General features: G+C 37.8%; 1 protein-coding gene across 10 annotated transcripts in view; it reads right to left on the bottom strand.

The window, feature by feature from the left end:
• Positions 1-3,534: 3,534 nt before the first annotated feature.
• EPS15L1 (epidermal growth factor receptor pathway substrate 15 like 1) overlaps positions 3,535-12,277 on the bottom strand; it is a 45,946-nt gene continuing 37,203 nt past the window's right edge. For all 10 annotated transcript variants that reach the window (XM_055803902.1, XM_055803904.1, XM_055803903.1 and 7 more), the window contains one exon: positions 3,535-9,075. In XM_055803902.1, the coding sequence (XP_055659877.1) occupies positions 8,929-9,075 (147 nt within the window). In that variant the 3' untranslated portion in view covers positions 3,535-8,928. The remainder of the gene's footprint in view (positions 9,076-12,277) is intronic.

The raw sequence follows: 12,277 nt of genomic DNA, 5'->3' as shown, positions 1-12,277 counted from the left end.
GAGGTGTCGATGTGATTCCACCAATCTACCAAGCCCTCCCTGGCCAGCAGGAAATCACTAACACTCTGCAGTGTCTTCTAATAATAGACAAGCAAGTCGTCATCTTTTAAGTAATTTTGTTCTAATTAACACTAAAGACCCAGAACCCCAGCAGCCTCCCAGGCAGCACACAGCGAAGCCCTGCCCTTTTGATCTGCAGCTATCCTGGATTTAATTTGACACACTAGGGAAAGGAAAAAAAATAAAAATAGTTAAACCCAATGGAGAAAATTTAGAGTCCATTGTAAACAAGATTTTCACACATATTCTTGTAAGATACCACAGCGCTGGGCTCCCTATACTTGCAAGATAGATTGGCAGATTAGATAGAGCACATTAAGTACAGAAACTAGCAAATCCTGCACAATGCTCCTAGTGAAAGTTTAGCAAAACTTGCTGAACGTAAGACACCATCCAGAGAAGTTCCTGTTTAAAGTCAGTTAATTCTGCTCTGGGTTTCAGAGCGTCATTTCATTATGCTGAAAACCATTTTTCTCTCACCTGCTGACTTCAGAAGTGTCAGTTAAATCTGTCTACATGGGAACTTGTCTCCAGAAAGCACCGTAACACAGAGACTGCTGTTGCTGAAGCAGCACCGGGACCAGCATTGGATCCTGCTGCCCCTGCAGCACCCTGCAGAGCAGCCCAGCACCACCCCAGCACCCTGCCAGGGTGCTTCCCCATGAATTTATTTAAACCCCAAAGCAGAAAGCTGGACTAGAAACCCTCCGGCTTTCCTGGAAGTTCATTGTAGATTTGCAGATGTTGTTGGCTGGGAGAGTTTAAGCTTTAATTTTGGCCATAGCTTGTGCAGGGATGGGGGGGTTTCAGCCGGTGCGAGCCCCCAGTTACTCACAGCCATTTACAAACTGCCTGCAAACATTGGCTCGCTCCAAACTTCAGTCCTCCATCCACAAGAAGTGCCAAAAAAAATTGGTCCATTCTTCAAATTATAGGATCGTGTGGTTCTGCGGTTTTCTGTGGTAGAAACTCTGTGGTTTCTAAAGCTATTTTGTGCACCTACAACACAGAGTAGCTGTTAGGCTTTTCTTAAGTTGAATTTTTCAAGCCAGACTCCCAAGCTATAGCAATTTCTTTTGCTATATTTAAATAGAACAACTACAACAAAGTCATGTAGCCATCACTATGGTAACTCACAGTGTTGGGGGAAACATAAAGAGGAAAATTCAATCCAAACACCATGTAATTTAATAGGGAGAAAGCAATCCCTGTTGCTCACAACCAAAACGTGCTTGGTGGCATCTACAAACCTGAACATTCCCGCGTGGCCTTGAAGCAGCGGGTCTCGGCTGGGTCTGCAACAGGTCCCGCCTTCCCAGGACTCATCCTGGGTGGCAGGAGCAGAGCTGGGGGGGGCTGTCCTGAGCCTGGCTGGCAGGGCAGCAGCCCCTCTCCACCATGACTGCAGCCCCAGGCTTGGGCACACCTCCATTCCCAAATGTGCTTCCCATGGATTTGGAGAAGGAGTAAGTTTACAAAGCCAAACAGCCCGGTAGTGTAATCTGTGCGCTGTTCACATGCCCTGGAGGTAACTGGCTCAGCTTATCGATTCCCAGAGACTCCATACGATTTGATCCCAACCATCGCGTTCCCAGTCACTTAGACTGAGATTGGGAATGGCCTCTGCCATGAAACAGCACGCTGAGCTTGAAGCGTGCAGAGGAGGCAGGGATTTATCCTGAACTTGTCAGGCAGAAAATATGTTTGATTTAATCTTTTGAGGTCTGACTTTTCAGCCACAATTATTTGATCTTACAGTATTTTATGCAGACACAAAAAATGAGTCATATGCACTGCTTTATGTAATGAAGAGGTAAACAACTTCACTCAAGCCACCTTTCCAAGCACAAGGACAGGAGGAGCAACAATATTTTCATCATTTACTCTGTAACCGTAGTTAGCATTAGTTACTGCTTATTTACCTGCTTCAACTATACTTTTAATTTGCTAAAAGGGATTATTCTGGTCTTTGTAGCAAGCATAAATCTGGCAACACAGAAATTGCAGATGAACTTACCTGTTACAGGTTTATAATTAGATACAGCATCCCTTTAAATCCCTTTTACTTTGGATTTACTTTTCTTGCCTTTCTTACAGCTCCGAGCATTCCTGGAGTTCTGACCTATTGTTATGTCATCAGGAAGTATCTGAAATATCCCATTGGACATCCCCTGTGACATTTCATGTATTAAGCAAGAAGCTACCGAGCCAGAGGCTGAGACACCAAATGTTCATGAGGAATTAACCAGCAGAAATCTATTACATTTGCAGCTGCTAAGGAGCATTGGGAGAATTCATCAATAAGGAAAGCAATGGCATATGTAAGAGGTGCTGTATCGGCACCAAGAAAAAGTTTTAATTGTGGTCATTACATCAGAAAACACTAACCAGACCAGAGATAAAGTGTTCAGAGTGACTAAACAAGCGTCACATGCAGCAGGCAGGAGATGCAGCAATTCGCTCCCAGTATTGCCTTCCCAAGAAAAGCATGACTGCAATTTCAGTGGCAGAGAGGGCTCGGAGAGCTCAGACTTTCACAACACAGGCTGGTCTTGGGTCATATTCGGGCACAGTCAACAGATGCTACATTTGTTTTTGAGGTTTAATAGCTGGGCTCAGAGCTCAGAGTCCCTTTATGTTTGAGTTTCCACTTGCAAATGTTTCTTCTCAGACAGGACGCTTGCGCGTTTCTTCCGTTCCCAGCAAGGAGCCTCTCTGCCTCCACGCGACGCCCGGTACAGGGAGTCCCTTTGGATTACATACGGACAATGAGGATCAGGCAAGTATTTGGGAAAACATAAGGATGAGAAGAACATCGCACGTGTCTGACTCCAAAAATCTGAGCAGGAGCAGAACACTGAGCATGGCCCATGTCTAGGTAAGCAAGACTAGAGAGGTTGGGTAGGAAATGGAAGCCAGGATTTGACCGTAGCGTGTCACGGACAGGCACAAAATGTCAACATACTAAAAATATTGCCGGCGAGCAATTTCAAGAGCAACCTGCCTTGGCAATGTGTTGTTAGCCATGCCAGCATGTGCAGAAGCAGAGTAAATAAACAGATGGGAAAATAATGAGTCAAAGTGAATAATGCCAAATAGCATGATAGTGAGGTGTGTGTTTTTCCAGCCAGCAGAAAGGGTTTGTCCCTGGTGATCTCTCTAACCCCTCCCAGTATAAATTGTCTGGATGTTTAGCATTGCGGCACACAAATTGTTTTGGAAAGGATGTGGTGTTGGATTTTCTGACTGGTTTGTATAGACCAAATGTGGCTGGGACAAGGAAGAAGGGGAAGGACAGAAGGGAAGACAGAGCGCAGAGGGCACCAGCCAAAAGGAAAAATAAAAGATCTCAATGCAGAGAATCAAGCAGTTGTCCAAAGCAAGAGTCACAGATTTGACACAAAAGCTTGCAAAGTCATGGACAAAAAAAAAAAAAAAAAAAAGTGTAAAGAAAGATTGTCAAAGTCTCAGAGCTCCAAAAAGTAACTTTTCATTTATTATATTAAACAATGACATTTCTTATTATATTAAACAATAAACACATGAGATGGGTTAAAATTAAAATATCTTTCAATTTGTTATGATATTTGAAAGATAAATATAACTACAATAATGTACATATTTGGAGATATTAGTCAAATTTAGGTCAACACTGCAATTTCCACTTTGTGTTTCCACCTTTTTTAGGTCAGGCTAAAGAGCATCATATTAAAAGGGACAGCAGAAGAGCACTCTATAATTGTAACAGCAGAAGGAACCATAGTCACTAGTTCTTATTTTTAAAGTTCAAATTAAAGGGGAAGGCAGAAGTTGGAAAAATGAAAATTCCGTTTTATAACAAATTAACCTTTATTTATAAAACTTTCAAGTAAAAAGAACAGTATATCAACTGATAAAACAGGTGTGTCAATGAATAACAGTTAACATATTTACTCTAAAAATAAATCTTCTATGATTTCACCATACTACAAGCAAAATTCCTTTCCAAGAAAAGATGTTTGTTGTGAAGTCTGCAGAGAGACGCACTAGTTGATACACAACAAAAACTTAGCTGTTCCACCACTGTAGGAAGGTATTTGAACCAGATCATTATTAGCACAGACCAATTCACTTTAACAGAGTTCCAGCTCTAAATGAGGATTAAACAGAAATGAAATTCCTGAGAGGGAGGAATAAAACACATAAGAAGGGAGAAATCAAACTCTTACATGAGGGAAAGCAACAATTCTACTTGGACCAAAATTCCTTGGGCCTCAGTTCTACAGAATAAATACTCTTCTCAATGGAGAAACACTAAAGAAAATAGTAACCCCAAAGGGATTATAAGAATCCACGAAAAGTGCATTTCCTTTGAGCATAAGATGACAAAATAATTTCTACAAAATTTCTGACAACAGATTTCACAGACAGGAATTTAAAAACCAAACCACTAACACACACACACACCCCCCCCAAACAAAACAAACAAACAAAAAAAACCCCAAAAAAGGTGATGCAGTCAGACACAGCTTGGAATTTCCTACACTTTGAGAGCACATTACATGAAACAAAATACAGTCAGGACTGATGATCATCACAGGGCAGAGATTTCCTAAGGAAAAATTTGCCAATATAAAAATATTTCATACAGCATTACGGTAGAAGTACTACTTTTATGAGCATCTGTTTTTATTGCAGAATGACTGGTATGTTTTACAACAAGATTATTTGAATAGAACTTTGGGAAACCACTCGAGGCAAATGTGAACCTGCTGGTCTGTAATGTGGGTAATTCAATACCTGTGCCCTACATGCAACGTTTGCGTGCGTAGGTTCAACGTGAATAATTGTCCGTCTTTCCTGTTTTAACTGTTGTGCCTCAGTGCTGTGTGCAATTCATGGTTTTCCATGAGTCATTCCAGCAGTGACGAGACTCTGCATAAAACACACATGTGCCACTATAAAAGCCTACTAAACTCTTAGTGATTGCTCAACATACCACAGAGTCTAATAATTTATCTGAGTAGAAAGTAGAATCACCTCCATTCTTTCCTCAAAGCCAAGAATGCAATGGATTGTCATTCCTCCTGAAGTAACAGCTTAGGTGGAAAGGGAAGAAAAACAGATCTGAAATCCAGATGACAATTACGTGCAACCTATATAACTGGAATGAAGCAAGAAAAGCACGTTTTTCCACCTTAGTGTATGACTGTTTGGGGTGTATGGGAATAGCTCCTTAAAAAAACCTTGTAACAAAGGGAAAAAAAAAAAGAGAAACTACAAGCAAATGTAGGAGAAAAAAATCATTGCCTCAGCCTACAGAAAAAAGAACAGATGATATGACCATCACACGCAAGAAGATCAGAAATTGAGCCTACATTTCAAAGAGACAATTAAACTCAAAAGAATGTGAAATCACACCCAGTGCAGATGATACCTACTTTCTGCCAGGTTTCTCTTATACTTGGCACAGCTAGCGAACACAGTTTTTCATGCCAATGAAAGTAATCTTAAAACAAATGTATTAGAAGTAATCTTTTCTCCTTTTTTTTTTTTTTCTTTCACCAGAACTTTGAAATTCTAAGAGCCATGCTCTAATCTGCATTTCTGTAAAAATTCCATTTCTGTATCCATCCCTGTTTAGAGAATACATACACACAAGCCTCAATATATAGAATATATATGCATATTCTACATATTCATTGTATATACATGTTTTATGTACAGCATAAGTAGCTATATACTAGACATAGTATGTGGACATATATAGTATATACACACACTATTATTATACAATACACTGTATATATATATACACACAGACACAAATAATATGGATCTCAATGTACACTGTATATGCATTGTGTATACTCACATTTTATATATCTTGCATTGTACATATTTTCTCTGCCCAAATAGCAACAGGCCTATTTGTGCTTTAAATTTCACTGTTCTGGAGGAAGAAGGTGCTCAATGTCTCGCGATGAGAGTTTTGCCTTAGAAGAACAAGTGCAGATATTATACAAAACACTGAGTTACCAGCATAAGAGAAGAACACGGGTAATCCTCCTTTTCAGACAGAAAACTGTATTAAATACAAGGGGGAGAAATCACAGCTAAGTTTTCTTCTACTGCAGTGTCTAAAATTTTGACTCAGGAGTGTTTCAGTGAACCTAAGATCACTACATCTAATACATTGTGTACAGAGGACGTGTTCTGCCCTCCTTCGTTTGCTTGATCTTCTGTTACTGTCCAAGCAAATAGGAAGAATAGGTCAACAAGGAATTAGGAAAACAAGCAATTAGTTCTAACACTATGTGGAATGCTTGATTAATTCACATTTCTGGCTTCCTGCTGAACATCTTGAGAATACCGATGCGTTGCCTTAGAAGCATTATAAATTACAGTATTGTAGAGCACTGAAAAGTAGCAGAAAGTCTTGTTACGGTACGTAACTCAGAAAATGAATCAAGCTGTTTAGCTCATCCGCCTCGTCCCACTGGAGTGACACCACCCAAGCCGTAGTCCAAAAGCGGGTTTCCTTTCTAGAATGGCACTATGCACGAGCAGGGTTTTCTTAGAGCAGAAGAGACACCACAAAGACTCAGGCCCAAATGAAAATTGAGAATCTTACACACGGATACCATTTTTTTAATTTCACTGAGAATCCTGCAGCCATTCAATGTTGAAAATTGCTCTTTCATACTAAAAGTTTTGTCCCATGCTAGCTACAGATCCAAGTTTGCTCTCAGAGACCTCAAGTCCTGCACACCAACAGGCAAGAGAATTTGTTGACATTTTAGTATGTTGGATCATTTAATCTAACGTATTTTAGAGAAAAGATAACACAATGGGAAGGGATTTCAAATCAGGTTCTGTAAAACCAGAAGTATCTTCTACTGCATTCCAACGGGGTCACTAAAAGACAGTATTAAAGACCATTATATGGTTGTTTCTGATACCCTTTGGAGAGGAATTAAGATTCCCATTATCTATAGTACCATTAGCATAAGACAGACACAGCAAACGGGGAATTGTGGCTCCTAAGACTGCATTTTGAGATATATGGATTTCAGCTTTGTCATATGTATCACTGCAAATGTAAATGGATGCACACACAGACACCCACCCACACGCCTACTCACAGAAGCCTGAGACAACAAACGCCACATCTATACTGCATTTCAGAGCTGAAAACTATCAAGATTATGAGAATGATCCAACCTGATTCGTATCTGTGTAAAGAAAGCATCCAAAATAAGGCAAATACAACAGAATGGGGGAAGATTGCTTTCATTCAGTGAACAGGCACGATCCCTGTATTATGAAAGATAAAAGCCAGCAAGGACATAAAAAAATATAAATGCATTAAGATGATGAAGGAATACCACATTTAAAAAAAAATAGAGAAAATGTTGGAAGATAAGGGCTGCATCAGTAAAACCACAGAATGTTCAGCTTTGTATTCCCACAGAAGCAACAACAGGAAAGCGGATGCATATTAAGGACATTTAAAAAATTTTGTGCTAGATGTCCATTCTATTGAGACATAAAAGTCCAAGGCAAGGACAACCGAAGTTTTAGAATTCCTGTAATCAGCAAAGGCATTTTTAGTAAATAAATAATTCACAGACTTACCATAAGGACTTAATTTTCTGTATGACATGTAAACCACATTCTGTTAGCCTTACCAAGTGGAAGTATTGAGCTCTACAGATACATATCAAATATGTTCCTACTTGGACCTACTACTGCAAGCCGTATTTTAAAGCCAATCCAGTCTACCAGCACTCCAATAACATATGCACAGACATGTATTTGGCAAATAAATCTGTTTCAACTTGGCCTTATTTCAGCTAAATTACCTTTGACCTGTAGCCCTGTAAGATAAGACAGGTGGAAGTAAAGAAACAGAGGTAGGGACGGTCTGACACAGTCAATCAGGTAACACAATTAACATGGTCTAATATTAACTACAGTTCCGGTGGTTGGAGCAAAAGAGGGTAAAAATGAATTGTAGGGGTGAACACTGCTCAAGCTGTGTAAGTTTTCCATTGCTTGGTTTGACATGAAAGCAGCACTCAAACTTGTATCACAATCCTGCAATTCTATTTGCTTCTGAGATAAAGCAAGATTTTACCTAATGATTTAATTGCCGAATTATTTGTCCAATTTACAACAACTGAATTAACTCCCTCTTTTACAACACCATATACAATTATTAAAACTCAATGCAAACAACTCCTTAAATTAGAACTACTTATTTATAGAGGCTTAGATTTCATAATATTTTATACAGTTCACTATGCTTGTATTCATCATATATAAATCACCAGATTTTCCCGTAAAAGCCACATCTCCTGGGAAAAAAGGGACCATCTAATAAGGAACTTATCCTGAAGACTTTGACATAGATGATGCAGATGTCATACTGATTAGCCTACCGTGAATTATTAAATAAATGTAATGAGTGAATGGAAGCTAATTCTAGAAATATTATCTTTTTATGATATACGAAGTTCATAATGCAGCCTACAAAAGCCAATGGAATTCCGGTTATAAAAAGCCAGATTCACAAGTTTCAGTTTACTATATGCAACATTGTCTTCCAGATAAGGAAACTTTGCTTTCAGTACCTTAGGATCATACATTAAATTTCTTACAAGCAGTAAATTTTATCTAGAACATATAATACAACTTATACAGTGTTTCCTGTGTATTACGCACTTGGAAAGCCACACAGAGCCCAGTTTGATGTAACTAGCCAATCTTGTTTAGAGTTGAAGGTAACAAAAATTATTTTCACAACATATACCAAGAATTTAGTATTTTTATAAAAGCCACGTTTAAAGGTTTCACTTGGACAGGGTGGAGCCAAAAAACCTCTATTTAAGAGTTTGGCATATCAGCCTTACTGAGTGCAATAGCCAACTCAAGGTCTTCTTGTTCTTGCCTCCGCAACCGAGCTAATCTTTCTTGCTCTGCTTTTTCACTCTCGCGCTTTGCCCACGCCAGCTGCTGTTCTTCATTTCCAAACTAAAAAATGAAAATGGAAAATAAATTAATAACTTGACAAAAAAGCCAGAAGAAATTATGTGAAAATTACAATGAATCAGACTTATTAAATATATGAATCAAGTATACCAAGCTGTCTTAGGGTAGCTCTTCTGGATTAACACACTCACTGATTTCCTCACTTCATCCTTTTATTTATTTCCTTAATTTCTTCCTCCTCCCACCAGGAAACTAACCCATCTGGTCTGCACATCCCTGCATCCGTGTCTCAGTTGTGTATGAAAATGGTCAGGGGACTGGAGCCAAACAAAAACTCCACAAACACAAAAAAGCGCAGGTTAGTGGTTTGGGAGCATAGCAACCTACATCCATTTTTAAGAATAGTAAATAGCGAGTAAAAACAAAAGAGTTATTTACTCTTGTGCAACTCCGCTGCAGAGTTTTATTATAGTAGCTCCTGCTACAGGCGAAGGGTTTTGATACTGACTCTGGAGATGCGTGGGAAGTTTCATCACCAACTCAAAAGTTACAAAAAGTGTTACTGTTTGTAAAACACATGCAGAGCTTGTCCAGTAAGAAACAATATAAGGAAATCAAATTTACTTCAGCAGAAAACACTAAGGAAATATAACACATAACATTCAGCTTCTAAGTCTGTTTGAGCTTCCTAAACCACGTTTAAGTACACTGCAGTGGAACTATTCCAAAATGATATTCCAGTATTTACCATTCAAGTATGCAAAACTTTGCTTGTTTGAAGTTTCTGCACAGAATATTAAATATTTTATTGAAGTCATAACAATTTAAAACTCAAATATAATCTGTTACTGTTTAATTTTAGCATTCACTGAAGAGGATGGTGTTAACAGAAGCGTTCCCACAGCTGCATGCAAATGTTTACATTACATCCCACTTCTAAAATTTGCCTTGTACTATCTTTTTTTCAGCATTCAGGAAAACATATTATTTGGGGTTGGGTTTTTTTGGAAAACAACATGGAATTTATAGTTTCAATTTCAGCTGAATGTATACTGCAAAAATCGCCCTGTGGTCCACAACACAGTGGCTCTGAACATGGCAGAAGATGCTGTTGCGCTAGCTGACACAGCTACATATTCCCGGACAAGCCTGAAATATTGAACTACTAAATGTAACTAAGTGCTAGACCTATGCCTAGCTGCATATATACAACGGGATGGCCCCCACCCCTGCCTTTTCCACTGTGCATCGCATCTATAATTTGTAATTTTAAATAGATGCACCTATTTGAATTTCTTTCAAGCAGAGTCCAATTCTTATTTACTTATAATTTAGTTAAATTGTGCTTTATCTACGTGCTCCCAGATGCGCACAATTTCTCATTTTATTTCTCTATGATTTTTCAGATGATTTGATGCAAAAAAACCAACTTTAAAATTACTTTTCTTCAAACATAAGTCTGCTTTCCCTGTTAACAAAATTTAATGAGGATCTTTGCCTTCAATGTTACTGAAATCCAATAGAAGTGCCACACATTTTACTTTTAAAATGAAGAAAACCTACTATCACTATTCATTTAAATAATGTCAGCTGACAGGTAAGATTTAAAAGCCCACTAACACTTTAAATAGATGATTTTTTTTTTCCCAAGATACAGTAAGGACGGACTGAAGTGGAAGTAAGACTTCTCCACTTATTCCAAGAATTCAATAAGATCATATAGCTAGGATGGATAATAAGCTACTATTTTCAGAAATACAATAAAGCTTTGGCCAAAACCTTCTGGGGTGTTGTGTTTGTTTTTTGGTTTTTTTTTTTTTTTTTTTTTTTTTTTTAAGTTGAGAAAACAGTTTTACTTATACAGCTTACAACTTAGCGTAAGTCTTCCAAAGCTTATGAGAGTCCCAATTATGATTTGTTTATAGTACACAAGTTATATTTTTGTGGTTAGAAGTGCAGAGTAAAAAAAAAAAAACAAAACAGGAAAAATAGACAAGTGATTCATTGGAAACAAATCTGGATGTGCCTTACACTAACAAATGGTTAAAGTAAAATTTTCAGGAGCATAACTCTGACCATTAGGTAGTGAAATACACAACAGTTCATTAATGCCACTGATTCTCGCACAGATTGCCTATCAAAAGGTAAATTACTTGTATTTCAGTTACATTAAGACAGTAATGTTTTTTTTGCACATGTCCAGGTTTCAAGAAGGCTGTAAATACATATCACATATCTGTCATTTCATTGAAAACCTCTTTTTTTCATCTCTTTTTCAGAAGTACAGTTAGACCCAAGGCGTAAATGAGGATAACAGCAGCCTGCAGTGAAATTAATCAAATACACAAGAGCTACACTGACTTGTCTTTACTAAATTACTAGCTTAAGTTAAGAAAAAAAATAAAAATCAGTATAGTTCCAAGTGCTCTGTTTCTTGGAAATTTAAAAACCTTCTGTTGGAGAAAATATTGCTTTTCTTCTTGTTCTGTAAACTGAAGCTGGAACCTAGAAACACCTGAAACATGAGCTACCACAAGACTTTGTTTTGTTCCAAGGAGTTGTATTTAATACCAACGGAAAAGTTAAGAATGCAATGAGAATATACTTAGAACTACTGGGTGCATGAATTTGCCAGTGTCCCAAAAAAAAAAAAAAAAAAAAAAAAAAAAAAGGGGTGGCAAAAAAGCCAGATTTTCTAGAGTGCTGGTAAAAATCTACTGAAGGTCCTCATGCAACTTCTTTGTAACACTAAAGACTTCCAATTAAAAATCAGATTATTCAGTTATTCAAACCTACATGATTCTATGATTCTGTTCTCAGATTCCATGGACTCAAACTATGTGTCAAAAAAACTTCTGTAAGTATAATTGCTTTTAATTTCCATTATGAATAAAGTTTCCCAAATATCAGGCAAAGAGAAGCACAATATTCTTGCTGATTACAAGGTAACTAGCACACTTAAAGACTACATATAGAAGGATTAGGAATTAGGAAGTGTAGCAACATAATTGTGTTATAGGCAAGCAAAAAATACCCCAACAAACTGAAAAGAACAGGGATCAAGTCTCTCCCTTTTCAGTCAAATTCAGTTAATGCTTTTTTTTTTTTTTCTTCTTACAGCAGGAGAAAACAATTCACAAAACTGACTGAAAAATTAATTTGATGAAATGCCACTTAACAGTAATTACACGTGGCTGCTGCTCACAATCTCATTTTCCCTACTTTTTCCTTCTCTTCTAAAGTT

This window comes from Falco peregrinus, chromosome 5 (assembly GCF_023634155.1).
Source record: "Falco peregrinus isolate bFalPer1 chromosome 5, bFalPer1.pri, whole genome shotgun sequence".
NCBI classification, from domain to species: Eukaryota; Metazoa; Chordata; class Aves; order Falconiformes; family Falconidae; genus Falco; species Falco peregrinus.
Note: the sequence above shows the minus strand (reverse complement) of the source record. Positions and strands in the feature narration are given on the sequence as shown.